The sequence below is a fragment of the Gavia stellata genome, chromosome 2, assembly GCF_030936135.1.
Source record: "Gavia stellata isolate bGavSte3 chromosome 2, bGavSte3.hap2, whole genome shotgun sequence".
NCBI lineage: Eukaryota > Metazoa > Chordata > Aves > Gaviiformes > Gaviidae > Gavia > Gavia stellata.
Window position 1 is genome coordinate 79,367,391 of NC_082595.1, and position 26,355 is coordinate 79,393,745.

The 26,355-nt window shown below is 37.7% G+C and overlaps 1 protein-coding gene across 4 annotated transcripts in view; it reads right to left on the reverse strand.

Annotated features, from left to right (window-relative positions):
* Positions 1–26,355, reverse strand: part of RIMS1 (regulating synaptic membrane exocytosis 1) — a 337,498-nt gene that overhangs the window by 186,394 nt on the left and 124,749 nt on the right. For 2 of the 4 annotated variants that reach the window (XM_059835905.1, XM_059835904.1), the window contains exon 4: positions 2,858–2,911. The exons of the other annotated variants lie outside the window; for them this stretch is intronic. In XM_059835905.1, coding sequence (XP_059691888.1) covers positions 2,858–2,911 — 54 coding nt within the window. The remainder of the gene's footprint in view (positions 1–2,857; positions 2,912–26,355) is intronic. 4 annotated transcript variants of the gene reach the window in all.

The window sequence follows — 26,355 nt, forward strand, 5'->3', positions numbered from 1 at the left end:
CCAGAGATGTAAGGTAAGACCTAAAGAAACCTACTAATAGAGAACTAAATGCACCAATAACAAGAATGCAAAAGGACCATATTTTGTACTGCTTGGAAACGACCATTTACCATGTCTTTGAGTTATAGCTGTAAATAATAAAGAAATTAATTAAACATGTGTCCCGGGTAACCACAATTAAACTGTGTACACAAACAGTGCTTCTTAGGATTTTTTAGATTTTTTTTTTTTTAATTCCAGATACATAGATAAGCAGGAGCACATACAGTAAAGTGAGACTCTATGTTTCAAGTCTATATACAGTACAAGACAGTCTTATGTACAGGAGTAAATCACCAGAGAAAAATAAAAGGTTAATCATTACTCTAAAATGTGTGAATATTTAAGAAAAAATTGAGACAAAGACAAAAGGAGTTTTGAGGCAGAAGAACAAAAAAGGCAAAATGCATGAAGAATACACAAGAGGTAGGAATTTTGTCAAAAATAAAAATAGAGATGAAAGGAAATAAAGCTGACAGCTAATAAGGAAAATGGTAAAGAAAATCTTTTCGTTTAATGTGGAAAGAAGAAAAAGAATGGGTAAAATTGTAAAGAGGGTAAGAAGGATGACAAAAGTTGGAATGAAAAATATACTTATTTTGTGTAAACACAGGAATGATGCAACAGTAGCAAAATTATACAACACTTAAAATTAAAAAGAACAGAAAACCCAATCATTTCAGGGAAGAAACTGCAACAGGACTAAGCTCTGGTACCGAGCTCTCTTATTTTCTGGCCTAGGGAGGAAGTGCATGGCTTACATGGCATGATGAAAATTTTAGGCATTTCACATATTTAACGTAATTAAGATTTATTTAAAACACCTTAGAATAGACCATCTGTTTAGGTTGGAAGACTACATCAGAACTTCCAATATCTTTTCTGCACTGTTTGACCAAACCGCATTGAGAAGACATCCAACTCTTTTCCCTGTATCTGAATTGTGCCTTTATCAAAAGATGACTGTTACATTTCTTCTATTTAAGAAGGATAATAAAATACCTATTAAAATTTTAATTAGTTAAAAAAAACTTAATAAAAAGCTACAGATACTCCAACAGTGGCAGAAATGTATGATGATAAAGACAGATAATCCTCACTAGGATAATAGGAACAGCAACTTCAACAAAAAAAAAAGACAAAAAAATCCCTTGATTCCAAAATGTCTTATTTCCTTCATCTAATACACCTCACAAAACAGAGATTCAGTTTATCAGACTATCTGTTCTAATAGAATAGATTTTTAGTCTATCTGGTATTATTATTACAGGTGTTTAAAAAAACAGCAAGACCAAAAGGAAAAAAAAAATTTTTAAATGTCTTTATAGACTCTGACACAATTGTTAGCTCATTAGACAGCCAAGAGTGTGCATGCACATGTGTCTGTGTATAAAATCTATGTCAATGTTATAAACCAAAGTCATTAATGAAAAACATGTCATTGCCTGTATTTTATCAGTTTACAAGGAAAGTTGAAAAAAGTGTTAATGAAAAATGTATCAACTAGAGTTTGTTTAAAGGAAGGATAAGGAATTCTAAAGTAAAATTTAAATATTCTAATTAAATTACATGTGTGTATGTATGCAAGCACATTTAAATGTGTAAAGATGGTAACAGAGTTCATTTACACTTTAATGTATTTGATAATTTAAAAAATATATAAAGTATGTAATAAACGTCAAGAAATTACCATTAATTTACATAATCAACTTTGATATTGTAATTCATTTTATGCAAAATATTATGAGATCCAAACAAATAGGAATAGATAATGCACAAATAGTCACAGAAAAATACAGAATACAGAAAGAAGAAATACTAGACATGTAAATACAAAACTATTTTCTTCCAGCTGTCTTTAAACACTGCAGTTTGGACACAATACATATCAATCACCACAAGATTACACATGTAGGAAATCTGCATTATACTCACATAGAAGCTACACTACCATCCCTGTTTAGGAATTTCTTCAGGACTTAATAAATGCTACGTTTGCCTTGAGATATATTCGGTCCAAAAGGAAAAATAATAAAAGCTTTTCTTTAAAAGGAAAAAAAACCCAAAACTTGAGGTGACAGAACAGTTTCAGTGACAAAACTGTATATTGAAAAACATTTTTAGAGAAGTATGTGGAGCAAGCAGTTTAGCAGCATGCAGGAATTATATCCTGATTGAATATACTGGGATGTGGTCCAAACTAATCTAAACTAAAGCAGGTCTGTGTAATAACTTATCTTAACAATCCACAGATGTTACGCAACCAAACAAATGCTCTGATGAAGGATTACAGTTCTCTAATGTGGCTTCTGGACCTCCATGCGATGCATCAGTAAAATGAAGGGTGTTAGACAATTTTACTCTGGCCTGTCACTTCAAAAATGGTTTCTGTTTACTCTTTTCTGGATGGTGAGCTCTGATCCAGTGCCACAGTAAGTCATTCAAGACATCCAGAGCCTGGCTTTCGTTGTTGGGTTTGTTTCTGGTTTATTGCATCCTTGCATAGGTCAATGCATATCCGCACATGAAGCTATTAAAGAGAAACAGTAAAGGGGTGCTCCTCATTCAAAGGGTTCATATGCATGGCTCTGGAAAAATGTGCATTTTCACAGCATAGCAAAAGGTTCTGGGCTTTACCGCTACATAACAAAACCAAAGTGCCACATACAGGACTCAGCAGAGGTGGGTTAACAGTTCCCACACAGATTCATGTGGAAACTTTACAGGCTGCGTGAAAACATGCTAGAAGGATCCCATGCTTGCCTTCATGTGGAATACAGGGTATTTCATTCACAGAAAAAGTATTCCTCAAACTTACACTTACAGGTACTGTTGAATGTGATCCACAATGAGTAGGAACAGTATTCCTGTACTAACACAACATGAAATTCCAACTTGAAAGAGCCCATAGTAAACAATATATACAATTAATACACACAGAGAAAAAGAGCATTTTCAGTTACAAAAATAAGAACACTTCTTCATGACTACATATTTCAAAACTGCATTTTAGAATGCAGAAAAAGGCTTTTTTTCAAATTCGAACTTGAAGACTTCCAAACATGCACTGGGAGCCTAAAGTCACATTAGGGGGGACACAAACTTTATACCAAATTTGTGTGACACATGCCAGGCAAAATTCAGGCTAAGGCCAGAGCAAGTTCCCTAAATCCTTCACCCAAGCCCAGATTCTGAGGAGAATCCTTAAGGAGCACACTCCTTCACGCTTCATGAGTTTAGAAATGGCAAACCCACAGTTACACTGACTCCCATGCATCCTGTTTCATCTCTATAGAGCAAATTAGAATCAGAGAATCACAGAATCACTAAGGTTGGAAAAGACCTGTAAGATCATCAAGTCCTACCATCATTAGGTACAAGTGTGCTAATATAACAGGCCACAAGGTGTTCCTTATTGAACCTTCATGCTATCTTAATTATTTCCCTTCTGAATGGTGTATACACAACCTCTTTTCAGTTTATTGCTTTTGTTAATGTTTCTTTAGCCACTTTCTTCTATGCTAGAAGACACTAGTTATTTCAGACAGATCTAATTAGGCAGACCCTCTTCTGTGCCTGAGGCACCATTAACTTCAGCAGAGCTCTGCCACCATCCTACAAGTCATCTCTTGAATGTCAGAGGGAAGAAATGGTATCAATTTGCTCTTATGAAACTGTTCATTCACAGAATTTAAGTCGGACTATGTATCACTTAATGTTTCTGCGATAACATAAAACATGCAGCAGACCATGAAATTAGTATATACCATTGGATTTATCTCTTTTGCTGTATCAAAATGAATTCTGTAATAAAACCCTAGCTTAAGTGTGATGACGGCTTCACTCCATTAAAATATAAATAAATGAAGCTGAAAATCTACTTGAATCCTTACATTAGTCCAAAATCTAAATAAATAAACAACTCTGCCTTTCTAAAATGAAAATGTGCTTGTGAATCCAAGCTTTCATTAAACATATTTTTCAAAATTGTACAGACAGCTGAGTTCATCCCATGGCTTCTGGTCATCAAAAGGGAAGGTCTTCTCCCCACCTCGCTCTTTTTTTGCTCTTCTTTCTCCCTGTCTGGGTTTGTCCTCTCCCTTCTTTGTTCCCAGCTTCACCATACTGCATGCTCCCTTGTATCCCCTCCCTTGACTGTCAGGTCCTCCCAGGAGCTACTTGCATTTAGAAACATAGTAGAAATTTATCTGTATTTTTAAATTGGTTTCATTTTTTTCACATCTATTTTTCTCATAGAGGGGTATGACAAGTAGTGAAATCACGTGGCCAGGAACAGAGGCAAATGGGGTGAAGAGGATGTGAGAAGAGAGCCACTCTACAGCAGTGGCTCATCATCCCCTGTTAAAACACATCTCAATATGACACCCATAATAGTACATTAAACTTGCACAAAAACATTTTCGAGCGCTCATGCCAAATCACATGAAGTAACTTGCATCTCTACTAGGATCTCTGCTCTACTTCAAAGCAAGGTGGCTGCGCATAAACTGCCTCCTGGAGATAAGCCTCAGAGCACACCAGCTCCCAAACCTGCAGGGAAAACTGATGAGAAATTGCTGGTGGGCAGAAGACCAAGAGCATGCCAAGCAGCCTTCTGTTGGTTTACTACTTAGATACTCTAATGCCTAGGAACAGTCCCAGATTAGGTTTAATTTGTTAGTAAAGAAGTAGCCTAGGAGTCTAGGTTCTGCTTTTGCTGAAGCCTCTTGTCTAGACTGAAGGGTTCAAAAGGACAGTACAATTCTCTACCATTCTCTCCTCCAAGCAGGGAGAGGACTGCTTTGTCCACGCTGATGTTCATCAGACATACAGGACTCAGCCATTTCAGGACTGTGATATAAAGCCATTTTAGCGCTCTCTGTTCTTCCATTCCTGTGCAGAGCAGATTTTCTTCATAACTTAGGTTTTCAGCTTGATATTTTTATCGCAGTTTGGCAAGAAAATAAGGCTTATCATGACTTAAGCTGATTGGTTTCTTCCCCCTTTTCTCCCCACACCCTCCAATAACGTTTTAACCCACTGGACAAGTGCAATAAAACTTCCATGCCTGTGCAAAATTTTGAAGGGATTATATTCTTAAAAGTTCCATGAACTAGGCAGTTCTGTAAGAGCCCTATAAATATTTCATTAGCGCAGTCTTTTATTGGCATCACAGAATCTACACAGCAATTCAACCACAAGACATGTTCATAGGCAACGAGGCCCCACTGCTCACAGAACTACATGTCACCTTAAAGTCTGCGGTGCCCTTCACATGTTTGACTGAGAGCATCCAGGAGGGATGTTTAAAAGCCCACCTTATCAGAATTTTCCACTTGCACTAGAGAGCGCACTTCATACTCTTCCAGCTTGCCTTTCATAGTTAACTGAGATGTTAACTTTGCAAATCAGATCCTATGTGTACGAGTAAGAATGAGAGTAAGATGCTTATGGTTTTTTCTGTCTACACAGAAATGCCTATAGGCATGGGAGATATTTAAGTTTCCATCCAAAGAGAATCCATTCAGTCTCAAGCAGACACAACAAAATAAAATGAAATCCTGTGCCTAATGATAGGCTAGTGTCATTAGAGCTAAGTCAGCATATCCCACCTGGCTGCCACGTGCCACTTAAGAGGGCATAAGCCTGCCACGGGAGTTACAACACATCTGCCAGCCATATGTATATGTTTTATGTACTGTCAGGCATTAAAATGGCATCAGATGCCTACTTTTAGGCAACTGAACACACAGTTCACACATTGATCCTAATCTTATTCCTGGCCTAAGTAAGTTTCTAAACCCACAATTACAAACTGCCAATAGAAGAATGCAGAAAAGGTGCAGTAGAGCAATGATTCAAGGAGTTAACATGAAAAGGGGGGTTTATGCCAGTTTTGTTGACACTGCTGCTAGCAACAGCATTACTAGTCATTTTAAGATAAAAATAAAACAAAAAACCTGACTTTCTTCACATGCCCTTCTGCCAAAATCTATCAGCTACAGCTGCCAATCTTTCAGAAAGCTCCCAACAACTTCCACAAAAAAGAAAAAATTCTCTAGAATAATCCTGCAGCAAACTGAGTGTTGGAAGTGATACATTCAGGCAACTGTGAAGTTATCATATGAAATAGTATCTCCAAAACAGCACACAGTCAGGTTCCAGTCACTATCACAATGTACTTCTCTGAGAATGCCTTTGGAGTCCCAGGAAGAAACCAAAATTATTACCGGAGGAGACTTTGGTTTTGTCAAAAAATTCACACCAGCACATTTACATACAGTAATTTGAAATATTCTGCCCCTGCAATTTTTTTTTCTAAATCTACTACACAAATAAATTCATTTCTACACACCACTAAAAACATACTACAAAAATTGTATTGCTTGTCTCAGTTACAGTTGTGACCTCCTAAAGCAGGTAGCTTGGACAAATCTGTGAAACCTTGCACCTGAACTTTTTTGCAGCTCTGGTTTTAGGTCTACTTCTAACTAAAATGATCAAAATTTACAAACTTACAATCTGGAGGGAGACAGAAGAGACAATCGTACCAAGAGAAAGGAGGGGTTAAAAAGATCTAAAAGACTCAGGAGATATTAATTCTTTGGGCTGATTTGTCTGGGCTTGAGAATTTCATTTTTGGGAAAAAAGCAAACCCTCAAGAAAAGTTTATGGAGCATCAGACAGTACAGGCTTTATTTATCCACGGGTCATCATGATGAGGCTTAGACTACTTCTTTTGAAACTCAGTGATCCCAAACTTCCCAGTGGTTTCATTCCTCCACAGGCCCTGTATTTAAGCTTATCCCATTTAAATCCATTTTCCATATTGCTATGCTCACTCCCTCCTCACTCATCTTGTCCACACTACCCAGTTTCACCCTCAGTATTTTTACCTCCTTGGCAGTGGGAGAATTCTAAGCCCCAGCAACAATCACAGCTTCAGAAAGCTCTGCTTTGGTCTCACTCTTTCCTCATAGATCAGTTTCTTTTTCAACGTTATTTATTTCTCTTGCCTGAATTTCCTTTAGTTTCTTAATATATTTCTGATAATGTAGTAGCCATGAATTGCTAGTCACATTTCCTGTAACATCAATCTCCTAGTCACATTTTCTGTAACATCAATCTCCATTTTTCACAGACCATTAAGCTACACTAGAAACCATTATCTCATAGATCATTTTTGTATATTCTTCTAACCTTCTTAAAAACAACAAAAAGTTTTGTCTAACTATTTGAACATTTGGCTGTCTTGATGAGCCACAGAAGCGTCAACTGTACTCCTCTTAATCACTTCATGGTTTCCATAGTTACAGATATACATGGAATATAGAAATAATTTTTAAAAAATGACAGAGGTTTAAAAAAATAAGGTAAATGGCATGAAACAGCTTCCAGTCAGGACTGATATAAAATTTTAGTTGTCATTCAAAAGCCAGAGAGAACTCACCAGAAGCTTTCCACTCTATTTATCCACTTACATGTTTACAAGCTGTAGTAAAAATATATAAATGCTCAGAACAAGACTGTCTTTAATAGTGCATGAGTGTTGCCATCATCTCTGCAGGAGCTTGCACTACAACACCATTATTTATGTTTCTATACTATTCTTTTATATAAATATTTGTTTATACAAACTGTGTCAACACAACTGTAGTAGAGAGGCAAGATACTTTTTTTTTGGTATAGAATGGAAAATAATTTATGACAAAAGAAATTGGAAATGTGTAGCTGTAGAGAAGTTGTAAAGAAGATTAGTCAAAATGGAAACACAGTTAAACTGCAGAGTTGAATTCTTGAAGCAAAAAAAAAAAGTCATGGAAGGAAAAGTAAGTGGGATCAGCTGATGGAGGTCATAGGGGACTTGATGGGCATGAACTAAATTCTGATTTTGTATTCTCAAACACACAAAAAAATTAAAATAGTGTTATGGACTCTCCATCCTTGGAGACATTCAAAACCCAATGGGACATGGCCCTGGCAACTTTATCTACTTGGGTCTGCTCTGAGCAGGGATTCAGACTAGAGGATCTCCAGAGGCCCCTTCAAACCTCAACCATTCTGTGATTCTGTATGGAATAAAGCACTGAAAAATTTAAATATCTTGGCCCTGTAGTTCTTCAACTATGTTAAGTACTACTATGCTTGCAATACTTTACTGCTAGAAGGTCTGCCTCTTTCTTATCTCACTATCTACGTAGGTTTCTGCCCTAATGCAAACAATACATAAAATCTGAAAAGTTCGGAGTTGGAGAGGCACTATACTCACACAAGGGACTATGCAAAGCCCACAGCATATTGACCTATTTTATTCCAGGAGCATACAACACTCTATAGACATAGCTACTTCCCTCAGCTATCTGAGAGCTTGAGATTACCGCCACCAAATGATGGTGGAGTGACAGTGTGCTTGAAAGCTTCTAATATGAGTTAGTGAGAACCAAGTTGTCTTATATTTATCATACATATATGCATCTCCAGAGATCTTAGAGATTAAATCTCTCTACCCTGTGTTGAAGTAAGGCATTAACAGCTGATGGTGTTCCCTCTATATTTGAAAGACATTGTCTACCTAAAATCTGTATTTGGGGTTCCTGACCTGTGAAATACATGTCACTGTTGAGTTACTCAGGAGAACGTACTGGCCTTGACAGCCACTAGGAGCATGGGGTCACCAGGAGCGGTGGTCTGGGCGTTTCTGTCTGCAGGGACAGTTCAGGGGAAAGAACAATGGGCACAGGAGATGAGCAAAGCTTACAGAGACTGCTTGGATCCATAGGAAGAGACAACGGACCCGAGACTAACCGAGTGCTATGCAGACACGACGCAGAAATCCAGGGGCTGTGAGGAAGAAGAGGATCATTATTGGCTGTGTAAATAGGGATAGAAGGCAACAGAGGATGCCTGGCAGTTCAGGAGTATTCCCAGTGGGAACAAGCTGAATATACACCAGTGACAATCATGTTAGGACAAAGATTTTTGTGGATGACATAACTACCTGCCCAGAGAATGTAAGGGAGCGTGTGCAGCACATTCAGATCAGTTCAAACAAATGCCCAAAAACACTTCAGTTGAGAGGACAGAAAGCATATTTCTGACATATTGCAGGATAATCTCATTGCAATGATCTCTTCTGTGCAGCTTGACAGAGGCCTTCCTTGACCACTTTGATAGATTGTCTTTCCACTCGCAGGGAATCATGCTGGATGGCTATCAGCTCTGCTCACCCAGAATTTCCCCTGGTTCCCCACCAACTCCTGTGCTGGGAAGTTCTTGCTGCTGAGTTTTGCTTAGAGCTCCCACATCCCCAAGTCCACACAAAGCCTAGAATAAGGCTGTCAGAGAAATTAAGCATCTAATTTGCAAGAGATTCAGTGAGGGAGAGTGCGGCACCAAAGGTATGCTTCCTCTCATGCCTGGCCAGCCCTGCACAGAGCCCGGGCTCACCACCACTGCCAGGGACGGCCAGTGCCCTTGCCACTGTCCTTCTGAGGCTGAGAACAAAGTTGTGAAATGGTCTCTGATCAATCTATTACAGATACTTTTTTATATCACATACAGATACAATACTAAGCACGATCCGGATAAACCTGGAAATGTAAGCTTAAATAAATGAAATCATGACAAACCTCTACCAGTTTGATCCTTCATGATCTAATTTCTCTTAAGAAAGCAAGAGCAAATGTTCTCAGCGAAAGAGTAAAATTCGTATTATACAATTGCACATTATTTTCATATTATTAATATTTCATTTTCAGAATGAAAAAAACATCACCATGGTGGAAATATAGCTAGACAGAACTTTTGACGCTTGGGGGATGTTAAGTATCAAATGGCACGTACTTATAAAAGAGTATTTTGCAACAGTTAATTCTGGCTAGTAAGGGTTTTGACAAAGCACCAAGTAGGATTATGCCCTATGCATGTTATACACATTCATGATTCACAATCTATCCCTTAAGTTTGTAGCTTTCTTTGCACAATTAAAAATACTCAAGCTTGATTTTTTGTTATGCATATAAATGCATGGAATGCTTATAATTACGGAAGGCATATTCTTGCCACTTAGCTATCATCACTGCAACTTCTTAAACGTTTATAAAATCTATTTTTAAAACAAACATAAGTTTTCTTTGTGCAACATTCTGCCTTACACAGATCAGCAATCTGACCTCCTATTCTGAAAAAGCTACCAGACAATCCTGAGAAACCACAACACACCATACGAGTTGGCTCAACATCTTATTTGCAGTTACTCCTTTATTGGAAGGATGACAAAGTTTTTTGGCTTTTTGGTTTTTTTACATTTCATCTTTGTTGATCCTACCTTCTGAGATGTCCATGGTCCTTTCTCTTAATTCTCCCACCTCTCGCTCCAGGTGCAGAGTCTGAGGCTAAGTTGGTTAAGTCTGTGCTATCTGTGCTATCAAGCTTGAGCACAAAGGAATCTCAGTAAATCTGGGATGGAAGATTTGAGGAAGGGGAAGAGAGAATATCAGTGTTCTATGACAAATTTGAGTCGATAGCTAAGACTGAAAAAAAAAAAACCAAAACTGGGGAAAACAATGTGGTTTTGGTAAGGAAAAGTGTAGATTTTTAGGAGAGTAAAGACTACAGGGTGACTGAGAAAGGGATCAACAACTGTGAATTTGAATATGGAATATTTAAAAGATAAGGAAAAGGAAAATGGGGCAGGAAAATGCAGTAGGAGTTTCGTGCCAGCGTAAGAACATTATAAATTTTTAACTGTTCTGAACAGTGCACTGTTGACAGTCAATTCACAGACCATCCCCGGTATCAATTTCAGAAGTTTAGTGTCCTGAATTTACAATGCTACTGGCAGACCACACATGGAAAGAGGAGAGTTTCAATAGGGTAAGAAGATGTAAAGCAGTGCAGAACATTACAGTTGGGAAATTCATACAGTAATGATATTTTATTATCTGATGAAGCTACTGTTACAAAAACAGGTTTAAAAATTGAGATCAGAACTTTGCTAGATGATGAGACAATCATTTTGATCTTCTTCACTTACCTGTATATTCACAGATATCTAATGAGGCTTTGTATTTCCTAAACAAATAAAAGGCATATAGCGCGGTGATGACTTAAGGGTATGGGGTGAAGAGGCAACAGTTAAGGATATCCTGCCTCTTTATTATCAGAAATACAGGGATGCATACTCCATGGTGGTACAATTACAGGGACCATGAGCCCTCAGTCCACATTTATACATTGGTGAAGACTTTTTGTGCTCACATGTTCTATCTGTTCAACAGAAACAAGCAATCTTTTTAGCCAGGTAACTTATTTGTGTGTCGCAGGTTTCCGTATGTAGCAGCAGCTATAAGAAATTTAATGGCCAGCTAGATCCCTCAAATGTTAGCTCCCTGGGTACTTGTACCTTATATAGAGGAAGGAGAACCGTGTCAGCAACTAAGGAGAGAACTTCCTTTTTCTCTGCTTGTTAGAAGATAGCCTTCCACAGCAACAGACTCCAGAGCTGGTGGGGTCCACCTACTGTTGCCTAAACCGGGATCACCTTTCCTGCATACAGATGTCAGCTGTATTTAATGTTCAGTATTCAGCCGTATTTGAAGCAGCTGAACACTAAACACAACCACAGGGTTTGCAGGAGGCAGGAGTATTTCTGATCACGTGGTACATCTGGAAAAAAATAACTTTAAGATATATCAGCCTTTTGCTGGGTCCAAAAAGCTTGACCATCTTTTGAAATGAAAAGATCATTTTGACCAGCCCATTTGATAATCCTTCTGTACACAGTACCATTCCTCTCAGTTTTGATTTGATCCCTGCATGTTCTCATAAATCCACCTTTGAACTTCTGGTTTTTTTTTTAAATTCAGATTACATAATATAGCCACCAGAATCATTCCAGCCAAAGAAATCAACTTTGGTTATTTAAATCCAAAACAGACCTAATAGACAAATCAGACAATTTCACCCTCATCCATAGCCACATTGTTTTATGAAAGGTTTTCTAGAAGATTTTATTTCAGTAATATCTGCTGTTTCTAGAATGTGAGTTTAATCATTCATTTGTATTTCTCTCTAGTTTACAATTAATTTTAAATCTACACTGAAATACTTTAATCAGGTCAGTATACTACATATTAATAAGGTTAGCACTGTTCCACTCTGTTGTCTAAGTTTTAGATTATTATACTAAAACCAGCAGTTTATCCCAGCTTAAATACGACTGGTTTACTGGAGGTCAGATTCTTCTGGCCCTGTTGTCTTTAATAACTTTCTCTTAACCACTTCAGCTCCTTATTGTCTGTAGGCAAAAGAATTCAGGGTGAGAGAGAAGACTTGTGGGATGAGGTGTTGAAGAAGAAAGAATGTCCAAGAGGACATGGACAAACAGGTAGAAAGGTTCAAAGTAGGGTGAAGAGAAAAGTTAAAGAGGCAACGACAAGTGGAGGAGAAAATTTCAGAGAGAGGCAATAGGGAGAAAGTAGAACAAATATCAGGAATTAAGAGGAAAAAAGTGTGCTGGAAAAGCAACAAAATTGGATTGTCTTGTCACATATCAAAGGCTATTGCATTTGGAACAGAGATGATGCACAGACAAATAAAACTTACTTCAGGGGAAACTCTACTTCCTTTCCTCAGTTTGGGTATTTGGATATGGGATTTTTTCTTCAGGTTTGGGTTTTTTTCTTCAGCAAAGAAAGAAGGCGTTTGGGGATTCAGTGTTATCTTTCTAAGAAAAATGCTTTTTGGCAAGCTTTACACCTCTACAGGCAAAATCAGCATAAGACATTAATAAGCCTACAGACACACATGTGCACTATGACAAACCACCTAACAAATTAGCTTACTAGGACTCTTAGTACACAGAAGAAAACAGTGGCAGATTGAATGTGAGACACTAAAGCTCTAAATGGAAACAAAGCACATCCAGCAGCTTTTGTAATAATCATGTGGCATGGCAATCTTTTATTTGCAAATCCTTCACTTTTTTTTTTTGTCCTGCCTATTTTAAGGAAACAAGAACTATTCTATAGTTTAACCTTCAGCCACTAGAAGAAACCCTTTTTTCCCCCTGAGCACCAGTGGTAAGATTATTGCTAGCCTTATAAGCATTTGCTGTTTGGAGAATATGACAGAACTGAAAGGTTTAAGATCCACACTGAATGTCATGCTCTGGATAAGTCAGACTATAGTACAAGTTTTTTGTATGATTTTAATGGCTGCCTTTCAGATTAAATCAAAGCAGAAGTGACTCTTCAGTTTCTAAATCTACATATGTTTACTTATCCTCCATAAGAAATATTACTATATATAGGGATTTAAGCATTTTGATTGAAAGAGCTGCTGAGACTATACCATGTCACTTGGTCTGCAAGCACAAGGAACTTTTCTTTTTGAAACATTTACGGTTTTTGCTATACTTAGTCACCCCAAAGAGTTTACAAGACAGAAGCCTAAAAGTTGCTGTATACTACATGAGTCTTAAACACTGCTCTCTTTCTTTGCTGTTTCATACACAGGAACAGTAAGTTCTTTGCACTTTTTTAATACAATACTGCGTGACATTTAAATTGGAAAAGGAAATTACTGGGCAGCTAAAGTTAGCCATCCAGAAAGCTATCAGACATAAAGAAGGAAAAAAGATTAAGAGAGTACATACCTTTCAGCTATTCAGTAAGATAAACTGCTAAGAAACAGTAATTACGGTTAAGAAATATGCTGGGCAGGTTATATACTTAAAAGGACAGAAAAATAAAACCAAGAATAGAAGCAAGGAGGAAAAGGTGATTTCTCAGCCCATAAACATTGTGGTTGCTACATTTATAATATAGATACGTCCAAAAAATAGAGTTCTTAGTTGCCTATGAACAGCTCTAAAATAAAACATTAAAATGCAGATTGCTATCAAACAAGTTGAAGGCTTTAATAACCAAGTGAAAGGGTAGACAGCACAATATGTGAGACGAGTTTTGAGAAAACAGCCAACTTACAAGCAATATAAGGTGTTGTACATCAGGAAGCATTTCTTGCCATAATTTAGCACTTCCAAAAGAGTGACTTTTAAAAGTAAATGTTAAAGCAGTTAAAACCCAAATCTGATCCTCCTGGGGCTAAAATAGAAATACAGTCATATTATATTGATGGTAGTTTAGAATTAGCTCTGTGATCATAATTTAACTCATTTTCATCTACTTGGTGTATACAAAGTTGCTTTTGTATGATTCTAATTTATTACACAAGTTATAATGTAACAGTCGGATGCTAAGTGCAGTATTATTAACTATTAAATTATTATTTAATTATAAATTACCTTATAATGGAAATAAAGCCTGTAAGTAACACTGCCTCAAAACTTGCCATGATATAGTTTCAAAATTTGCCGGTAATCAGGAAAATAATCAAAAGTTGAGAACAAAATGAAAAATTAAAGCAACCTAATAAGGATGTTGACAACCTGTGTGCCACTGACTGTATAAAGGATCTTCTACCTTTAAAAAAGGAGAGAAAATAAAAAAAGGAAAACCTTCCAAAGTAAAGTTTCAAAAATCTACATGCTTTACAGTGGAAACAAACCATTATTTCATGCATCAAATCAAAGGATTAAATCCAGTCAGTTCACCAAAGACAGCAGCAACTACAGGTATTTATGGTCAAAGAAAAGAAAGTTATTAAGCAGAATATGGTGAGCTGATCCCATGACAGTCGGAATGACAAAAAGAAGCGACTAAGCAAGAAAGAGAAAATAGCATGAGGACTAAAAAGGACAGACCGTACAGGCCAGCCTCTCTCAGGCTGTATTAGCACAGCCAGGGAGATGGTTGAAGATGTATGTACAGGGTGCAGGCGCTGGCGGGGGGGCTGCAGGGCGGCCTCCGTGAGGAGAGGCCGGGGCTGCCCCGTGCCGACACAGCCGGTTCCAGCCGGCTCCAACCCACCCACCGCAGGGCACAGCTGAGCCCCACAGCCACGATGGTGGCGACTCTAGGACAGCGTGTGCAAGAAAGAGCAAAAACCTGACACAGGCAGTGGGTAGCGAGGAAAAAAGTGTGAGAAACGGCCCTGCAAGCACAGAGGTGAGAGAAGGAGGAGGTGCTGCAGTCACCCCAGCAGAGATCCCCCTGCAGCCTGTGGAGAAGGTCGTGCTGCAGCAGGTTTTCCTCACAGGAACTGTGGCCCCTGGAGAATCCACATGGGAGCAGATTTTTTTCCTGAAGGACTGCAGCCTACAGAGGACCCCACGCTGAAGCAGGGAAACAGCGTGAGGATGGAAGGAGCGTCAGGGAAGAGCTGTTATGGACTGACCTCAACCCCCACTCCCCATCCCCCTGTGCCACTCGGAGGGGATGAGGCAGAGGAGTCGGGAATGGAGGAGTGAAGCTGAGCCTGGGAAGAAGGGAGGAGGAGGAAGGTGTTTTAGTTTTTGTCTTCGCTTCTCACCATCCAACTCTATTTTTGTTGGCAATAAATTAAATTAATCTTCCCCAAGTTGAATCTGGTTTGCTTGTGATGGTAACTGGTGAACCGACTCCCTGTTTTTATGTCAACCCACGAGCTTTACCATCTTATTTTCTCCCCCTGCCCTGTTGAGGAGGACTGAGAGAGTGTCTGGGTGGGCATCTAGCAGCCAGCCAAGGTCAACCCACCACAGAACCTTCTCTAACAAGACCTTCCAAATGAAGAAATGCTGTTGACTTCCGTAAGTCTTGTCTTTGTGAAACAAACTGTGTAACAGTTTTACAAATGACTGGAAGCCCACCTACGGTCTTTGGAGTCTTAACAGTATGTCCTCATAGTCTTTAATGGGAAAAATATCTGGTTGCGGTTCAGCTGGATGGATTTAACAGCCTGCGTCATCAAACTTAACTCAGTCATGAACTTCCATATCCTTAACTCAGTCATGAACTTCCATATCCTTAACTCAGTCATGAACTTCCATATCAAGGGACTTATGAAACAAGTTACTTTTCATGTAATTACAGTCACTGAAGTATTCATTTCTATTTGTCATTGGGTCTCGCTAACAGACCCCCAAATCTGTCCAGCTTTCATTTCTCTTCCCAATGTATAACTTGGGAATTTAGGCAGGGACTGTGGAAAGAACAGTACCTAACAGTTTGCAACAGATGTTGAGACTCCACAAACCTTTTCCTACAGTAACTTTTGATAGTGTGTATCTCTGGCAGTACAGAAAGAGCATGGTTTCTGAGGCAGACATAACGTTTTAGCTAAGCCTGCCTGCACCTTCTGTAGCTTGAAGCTTTAGACTTGCTCCTTAGTTTTGACTTGGGAGAAACAGCCTGCATGGCTTACAACACCTCTCTTTTGTATCCCAAATCTGTCAGTCAGCTTCTTTTTGTAAAAGCAAGCAGTTTCTCCTAAATCAACCAGACCACCCTTGGTTTTCTCCAATCACCATCTTAGCCTCAAGAAGGCTAAAACATTCTAGCCTAGATTAAGCTAGAGTAAACTCTTCCCTTAGCTGACTACTCATCTTTATGAAGCTGAATACTTGTAGTCAGTTGAACTATGCCATTCCCATTACCTGAAGATTGTGTATAGCCAATCTTCAACAAGAGTTTTTGAGCATGTAATTGCATGGCCATAGAGTTAAAAAAAGGTTTTGATCTTCACAAGTCTACAAATTATACTTCAGAAATGGAAAAATAATTTTCTAACACTAATAATTTATATCCTAAATCAAATATTGAAAATTGAACTGTGGGTTAGTAAAATTTTCAGTGACATACAACATTTTCTTGTCAGTGTTTGTCTTTAACATAGGAAAAAAACAAACTGAACTCTCTATAGCAGAATATATTCACAACTTCCCACATATCACAGACTATATAAGACCATAGATACCCTCTTTGAAGAAGGTCAATTTATGTAGGAGACAAAAGCCTAAAAAAAGCCATCTGCTGCTGTGTGAATTGTCAGGTTGCCTGTAGGGGAGAGAAGGCGTAGGTTTGCACAGAAGATTCAGACCAAGCATGTAGAGTTTCATTTGAGATAAGACTAAGTATAGGTTTCTAAATGTGTCTACAGACCATCACTGCTGTCTGATTTCTTACTGTAACTAATGAAGATCTATAGTAGGATTCAACTGCCTCAACACTGGCATTCAGTTCTACTTGCAATGCCCTAACATTTCCAAAATACGATTGTGGAGCTGTTAGGTATGACGTGGGAATTACCTGAAAGCCACCCTCACCTGGGGTAGCTGCTGGAAGCTACAGTAAAACTCTGCAGTACCTTATATGACACTAGGTGACTAGGGGCTCTACTTCCGTAAACAGGCACTACAGTTGAGAAAGACTCAGAACAGATTTAGTTTAGTTCAGAGCAAGCTGAATCACTCTGAGGCACACTGATTTCCTCCAGTAAATATAATGAAAGCATAAACACAGCTCACATATAATGCAGGGGTTCTCATCTAGAACTGACACCTACTCAGCCTGACAGGTAAATGTATTGACTTAATCTCTCCTGGACACCTCACCAGCCTCCTCTTCAATAGTCTATAGAAGTGATCAAGAGGGCAGCTACTCTAACATGAACATGGCTCTGTTAAACACTCACGTGATTGTTGATCAGCAAAACATATACTTAGGTGTATACAGCAAAGGGGTATAACCTGCAACATAGGATATTCACAGATATGCAAGAGTAATGTTTTATGTATGCTGAAAGCATAGGAGTAAAAACCAGAATAACACAGGAAAAACAAGTGGATGAAATCTTCCTCCATTTAATTCCCTACTCCACCTTGTTGCTTTTCTTGATGCATTGCACTTATATGGGCAAGAAGTAGTCTCTGTGGTCTCTTTAACCCACCCACAAAGACAGTCAGATCAGTCCTTGAAATAGGCTAGGAAAGCAGGTTTCTCTACAGCTAAAAGGACTGATCCAAATAATCCTAAAGCTGTTAGGCTGACAAAGGCCTTGAGAGCAGTTTGGTGGATGGACCTTCAGCTACCTTCTCTCTATTTGTGGTAACTATTTGGCCAGAGAACAAAAAGTTACAGAGAGAAAAATTAACTTTGTTGATAGGTAAGTAATAGCATACATAAGTTTTGATCACTTACCACACATTGCAGAGATGCAAGTTACACTACCATTAATAACATCCCAGTAACGTAGAAAAAATTCCTCCAGTCATGACAACACAACCATCATGTGCATGCTCATCTATTTATAGAGTCCCAGCAACATCTGCTCATCTCTACGATTAATCTCTATTTCTCAGTAATACTCAACTTTTTACATTGTAAAATCCCCATTTTCACAAAATTCACTGATACAGAGGTTTTGCTATGGGAGTCTGCTTTTTATGGGCAAGCTAATAACAAATCTAATAAATCTTTGAGAAAATAACATTTAATTCCAAAGCTGTCTGTAAACCTGCTGCATATAAGTTAGTTGATGGGTGTTTTAGCTGGAATAATGAAATTGCCCAGTAAGTGATGAAACTTCAGCCTAAATAACTTGCAGCTCTTCGGAAATCTCAATCTTGATTTAAAAATTTATTAGGTTTTATCTGCTCCCTAAGGAAATGCAGATTACATTAGGACAGATTTTCACTTAATCTCTTACTAGTCATTAAACAACCAGTAACAGGTATTTTATACCATTTTATAATCACAGTTTTGGGAAGGGTTTTAATTTATCTCCATAGGAAGGCTGAGTTGCAAACGGGTCCCTATATTAATGAAATAAAAAAAAAACCTCCACAGAATATTACAGAAACTTTGTCTATAGATTTGCTTGCTTGACGTACACTGTTCTATCCTCAAACTCACATATTATATTTAATAAAATCATGTATCTCAGGTATATCTATGACAAACTATCCTAAACCCTCACTAATTGCAGCACTGGTGATACATGGATGGAAGTATCCATCTGTTAAGTAAAATCACAAAATGCTCCAGAATGCAAAAGATATAAAAGAGATAAAAACATATATATCTTTTATCTAGGACATCACATTGCTAAAAATACGCTGAATTTTAATCCTGGATGAGGATTAAGGTTATTTATAACAAAAAGAGAAAGAGAGAGTGAGAGAGAGCAAAGATTACATCTAGTCCTCATTATTACTTTGTTCTCTGGAAATTCTTTCTGCTATTTGTTGGTTTCTCATAATGCTTAATAGGTCATAAATCTTATCAAATCTCTCTTTGCAGCAAGATCCCTTTTTAGCTAAAATCTCTCTGGTTTGGGGTGACAAAATAGCCCCAGAATTCAATTTGCTATATTTAGTTCTATTTAGCATATCCACATTGTAACTACTAAAACCAAAGAATTGTGCCTCAGCAGTGTGCATAACTATGGGAATTTTGAATTAATATTAGAAGTCATATTTACTCCAAAACCCTACATATCACATTTAGAATCCCATCACATGAAAGGATCTTACATGAATGAGGGCCATAATGATTCAAGCTGAAAGATACAAATTCCAAGAAGAAATAAATTGGATCAAGAGAAGAATTTTTTTTGGGGTAAGGGGCACACTCTGGAGTGTGGAATCCACCTGTGTGTAAATGCGAGCACTCTCACATGCCCGGGAGCTGTCAGCATACCGGTTTTGTTGTGACCACAAGGAACAGGGGTAGCCAGAGGCTGAACCAAGGGGATTCAGTTCAGTTACCAAAACCTGAAGTCTTTTACAGAAGGATGGTGCATGACCAGAAGAAATTTTCCACTTTATTGAATACTCTTAAAGGAGAACTGTTCACAGATACCGCAGCTGGGCACAGTTTGAACTAAGGGATAAGCAAGATTGTCTCATAGCAATAAAACCCAAGTATATCTGGAAAACAGACCGCTGATGGAAAAACTGAAGGTTCATTGCTCAGATGATAAACACTTCCATCCTGCGCTGCCGCAGGACCAATAGTTCTGACTGAGCTCTTTGTTTGGACATCAACAGTCAGCTCTGCTGGTGGACCATATCCCCTCAGGCACCCCACTGAGTAAGGCACTCCTTCAAACCCCTTAGCCTAAAGAAAGGCTAGGCAATCCCCTGGAGGTCCCCTGCACATTTGCCATTCATTTCTCCCTCATCATTGTTGAGGGAGGAAAAAAAAGGACCAAAAGTGTCTCCAGTCTCTAGGGCTAAGCTTTCATTAGAATATCAACCGGAAGAGATATCAAGGTTCCTATCTTCTGCGTGAGTTAGATGAAAGTTTAGATGGTTTGAAATGTTTGCCTGCCCAGTATGTCTTTGTAAAGCAATCCTTTCCCTTCAGCCATGGCTTCCATGAAACCACTTCTGCAGAGTCCCCCACTGGAGTCTTTTCCTATCGCTGTGTCTTGGCCGTACCTCCTCACTTTCTAATTACACTGAGGCCTTCCTGGGGAATCCTGTCAGCTCCACCTCATGCTCCTGGACAGCCCCTACCTGGGTGCACTCAGTCTCCACTTCAATTTACACTGCTAGCTTATTTTTTTTGCATCCCAGCTGAAGCTGCGGATGACAGAACACAAAACCAGCCTCCCTTGGTTTGCCAATAGATGGCACGTCGCATATGTGGCCCTCCATTCAGGAATATGTGTATGAATTTTGGATACATTTACGTGAAGCATTCAAGAAATAGCTCCAAATGATGAATATCTAGGATGCTGACTGCCAGATGCCTCCTAGATTCATAGGCTACCTCAGACATGAACAAATGGTGGGTAAGTATATTAACCATCATCTGACACAACACAAGTATACACATTACATGTTTGTCAACAGTAATAAAGGCACTTTTACTTAATTTCTATTTTCAAAGCATTGCACAACATGAATACATTTCCAGTGATCAGACTCACTGTACAGACCGATCTACACAGATATCCTATCAGTAGCTAACCAACCCTACTCCCGAAAATATCTGGAAGAGATATAACCCTGAAGTATTTACTGTCTAAGCCTTAAATATTTATTATAAGCCTTAGTATTTACTGAGAGCGTTAATAATGAGTCAGCAGTAATAATTTGTTTCTAAAAGGTTCCTGTTACAGGAGAACTCCCTCATTAAAGAAGTGCTCTATTTAATATTAGGATTTTAATTGTATTATTACAGCTATCTAGAGATCTTTTTTGATGGCACAATTGCAAGCAAAAGGGTGATCAAATAGTATACATAAGCAACAAGATGTAGAACAAAAATTTGATTTCATGCATATGAACACATCATTTTAGCAATTTTTTTTTTAATTGGCTGATTCTTTTCTCCTAATTATATAAAATTACATACATATTTTGACTAATCAAGAAGGATCAGAATTTTGTCTGATTCAAACTGTTCATGTTGTTTCCTTTTACCTTACACCAGATATGCATACATTATCATAGTAAATCTGTAAGGTCATACTTGTTCATTTTTGAAACTGCAGTGCACTGAATAGACAGGCATCAGAATCTACTATGAAGTTACAGCTTATAGGACCGTGTTGATTATATTCAGGTATATGAACATATCAAACAGAAAACAGGCCCTTCTCATGACTTCTTAATATTGTGTTGCACCACTAGTATTTTCTTTCTTTATTATCCTCTTTCTTCTTAAGGTGCAATGAATACAAGAAATCTCAGATTTCAATTATCAGAACTTTTTTCCCTTACTCTTCTTTTCAATATGTATCTGCAGTTGAAACTAATTAACTAAAAATATTGTCCTTTACACAAGACCCGTATCCCACTTCTTTACTTACAGAGATTTAGGGGATAGATGAATACATTTTTGACAGAAAAGTGAAAAAAATGTATTTCTATATTGTGGCATTTTCTGAAATCAGAATTATTTCTCAAATCCCTAATATAATTTTTCCCTAGAACTTTCAAATTCTCACAGACCAACAGGTGCAAGACCCCAGTCAACACTGTTTATTACTCAATAATGTAACAAAAGGATAAAAAGGGCAACACCTGCGGACACACAAGCAATTAGAAATTTTAAAAAATCAAGCAGCTATAAATCTTATTTTGCTCCCAGGATGAGGAATCAAAAAATTCTTAAGACAAAGCATTCAAAACCAGAAGTGTATACTATTGCATGATACTTTAATTTATTACTTGAGAGTACTTTTTAAAAAGCATTCCATTAACCCTTTATTACTACAAAATAACACACACCTGGGGAAAATAGCATCAATTCTCTTGTTCAACTGAAAACACCTTAAAAAACAGAAACTGAAAGTCTTCTCCCAGGAAACATAGGCGATATTATCATCATTGTAGGACAAGTTCCTACAGAACATAATCATAAGACAGTGGAGCAGCCACTGTGATCAGGTATCTGTAGCATTTCAGTTTAATGCAATAAAGAAGTCAATAGCTGGTTTTGTGTCTTTTTTATCTTCAACTGATTAAACTTTTCTTATGTATTCAGCATATGTGATTTTGTTTTAAATAACAATGAAAAAATCACACAGCCTTCACTCACTGAAAAGAAAATTAGTTCTTTCACATTATTTTTAAAGCATCCATTTAAGCAGCTCTAGCTTATAAGGTGTGAAATGTCAGAACTAAATTTGCTAGTATCTTTTACTGTGACAGCACACCTTTAAAAGTAAAACAGAGTCACTTATTAGAAAAATGCAATAAATACATTTCCAGCAAAGTCAAATCTAAATAGTAACTCAATGTGTACATTTGAACAAAAAGAAAAACAGAAAAATCATTTCAACATTTCCCATTCTAACTTTTTAGTGAGACTGACCCAAGTCAGGTAGGAAGATGTTCCTCTTTACTTCAGTCCTTACAGCCCTGTATTCCCATCTGGGAAAGTGAGCTTTAATCGCCATGGAGTTCAACACTTATCTCCCATGCCTCAGACAGTACCTGAGCCAGCAGGATACACAGCATTGCTGGGAGAATCACTCTAAGGCTTTCCTGTTCCTGCTCTTCAGCTTTATACTACCAACTTAATTGGACCAAACAGAATGTCAGGTTGTTAGTGTTAAAATGATAGAAATACTACACTGAAGGAAACAAAAAGCTGAAAGTTAATCTGGTAGCTTTATTTTTTTTTTTTTCTTTCTCTCTATTTGAACACTGAGCTGAAAAAAAGCATAGTACTTGTTAGTGCTCTTTCTGAAAGATTCTGTGAAATTCTGGAATTCATTTGTCCAAAGTTATGCCACAGAATTAATCCCTAGCAGAACTTAAGGAGATTTTGTGTAAGCTTATAATGTGTGTAGTTACAATGAGGAAACAAGCAACAAAAATGATGCGAAAGATCCTTGACTCTTTCATTGTTCACCATGCAAGTCAAAAGACACAGGGATATGCCAAGCTGTAAGAAGCAAGTTTCTCTTGGTGGCCTCGCTTGAGTGGGGCGGTTGGATCAGATGACCTCCAGAGGTTCCCTCCAACCTCAACCATTCTGGGATTCTGTGACTGCTATGGCATACCATATTCTTTGTCAAGATAAATGGGCATATAAATAAGAATTCCTCAATTGAATTAAATACTTTGAATGATTTATAGATTTCAAAGTTCAAAAAGTTCATTCATAAAAGCTTTATTCTGCCCTGTACTTCCTGTATTAGACAATATAGTAGGATGCATGTATATAGTCTGCATGTATATTCACTTTCAAAAAATCTATACAATATGTGCTTATACATACACATACCATATATATATCCAGTACATGAGATTAGGCAAGAGGAGGTGGAATAAAGCTCTTTTTGAAAAGCCCTATTGACCTTTGAGATCTTATCAATATTTATTTTTTTTAACACAAGTTTTTGCACTCAAAGGTATTGCTGACATTTTCTTAACGGAAAAAAAAATTCTAAATAATTCCCATATTCTTTATCTTGAACCAGTTAAATTGAAACAAAGGTACTGAAAATACAAGACTAAAAATAGGATAACATGTCCAGTAGTAGCACTGCAGGGGATTAAAAGTTTGGTTTTTTTTTTTATTTAGGCTCCATTACACTACATGGAGTTTCCAATATTGTTTTTGTAGGGTCTCCACAGAACACGTTTACCCAGCTTGCAGGCTAACAGCAAAAGCAGCCATGAAGGATTCAGAAGCCCTTTAATATGGGTTGCGAAAGAAGGATGCAATAGCAATATATTTTCTTGGTCATCAACTGCAGGATCGTATGGTAAGTTCACAGTTTAAGTGTTTGGCTAACAGGTAAACTAAATCTGGATAAACCAAGGAATATAAGCGAGGGGTTCTGATTTAATTCTGATATAAAGCTATAGGGGGAAAAAAACCCCAGCTATCTTGCAACTCTTCTACAGTCCAACCATTAAATGAAGAAGCTCTAATTGGGTTAACTTCACAGCGTGAGCATCAGCTGCCTGCTTTTTTGTGTGTACAAGAAGTAACCAATCATTTTTGCTAGCTGAACACTGAAAAGCAGGTGTTAAAGTCAAACACATTGCTTCAGCAATCTTGGTGAAGATGAAGCTAATTTTAAGGATTTAATTAAAAAAAATTAACATTCAGATTTGTTTGACAGTGAACTAACTTCCCAGAAAGCAGAGGAAAGTGCTCTACATCTTACTTGAGATAGAATTCCTCAGTTCCTTGCTGGACTTATTTTTTTTCTTTTTCTTCTTTTACCTGCTGGAAGCAGCCATTCTAGGGACCGATTTCTGAGAAGCGGTGCTTCTTCCCTTATGCATGCAAACCCCAGATCTTTTAGGAATCAAATTATGCTGAATGCTACAGAGAGAGAATTTATCTGCTATCACTTTGCAATTTGCTATGTAATTTTACCTCCTTCTGATGAATTTTTTTTTGGCTCTACAGCTGTATTAGTCAGAACTTACATAAATTAGCCTTTTAATGGACAATTTGACATGAGTTCTGTGAAAGGCATGTAAAAACACTCCTGACAATCCAGACATTTTGTTCTGACAACATTAACAACTTCTGCTAAAACCATTAGTACACAGCTGAATTCCATGGCATATGCGCTCAAGTTGTTAAGCCTTAAATTAGCAAGCTATTATGTAAGCAAATTTTAAGCATAATTTAAAGGAACTAAATGACAAACACCCTGTAAAAACACCTGACATATAATTAGGGAAATGTTTCCAAGTTGTCTTTCTTTCCAAGTATAAATCACTGACATACTAAAATGAAAATAATTTCAGTGAAACCCAGATCAGAAATGTGAATCTCTAGTATTTCAGCATTGATAATCAATATTACTTTCTGCAATCACATACTACTAAGTTCAGTTAAATCAATCCTCATTTACCTATGATGTATTTTACATCCTGTTTTCCTCCCAGTCATGCTTTACGTATGTAAACAGAAAAATGAGTAAGCAAACTGCTCTATTCTGCAAAACTAACATTTCTGGAAAACACAGGAAAATGGAGACAAAAGTATTTTTCATCATTTGCTCCCAATTCTCTTCACTTTAATTTTGATCAGAAATCGTAATCCTAATGAAATCTGTAGAATGGTAAACTGATTGCTAGGGAGAAATGTATGGCTTAATCTGGAACATGGATCTTCCACGTGATTTTGTCAATGTCATCCAAATTTCACTTAGTTCAATACACCCACAGGACCTCACAAAATACTTCAATTTTGATTCGAAGAAACTGCATTTGTTCATTCAAGACTACTTTTTTACACTAAAATGTATCTCCTTTTCTATACAGAGAAAGAAACAGAGCCGTACATCTTCATTTATCAGATGTTTACAAAGAAATGCATCTTTTTGCATTACCTAACCAAATATTAGGAAAAAGTTTTACAGGAATGATGTGAGTAAAAAAAAAAAAATCGTATTTTCAGGTGGGTTCTGCTCTACAAGGCTGAGGTACCACTGGAGGGAAGAACAGAGCAAGCAGTGGCAGCCAGGCCATTGGGAGGACTGAGCCAGGACTCTGCCCACTCCTTGCCAAACCACGGAGAAGTGCCAGCCAGACATTTTGCTGGCTTCTCCACTGCCCTAACAACCCCGATAGTTCAGATCAGAGGGGAGAGTGAATGGAATGGAGAAAAGTAACTAAAATCCATTACCATTTTGGCAATTTAAATGTTGGTGTACGGAACAGAACTAGAAGGATCCAGAGCAGAAGTGTAGACACTCTATAAGGAGCTGACAACACCTAGAAAACACTGTGCCAAATTAAAAGCAAGTGGTCACCCCTGCCAGCTTTTCTCTAAGCACCTACATGACTTCCTGCTGAAATGCTGTCTCATGCAAAATCCTGTACTAGTAATATTCTGCTTTCTTTAAAAGTAAATACAAATGCTCAGTGCTCACAGTGAATAGGTTGCCACAATTACATAACATTGTTTCTGACTACTAAGGTAATACGAAGGAAAACACTTG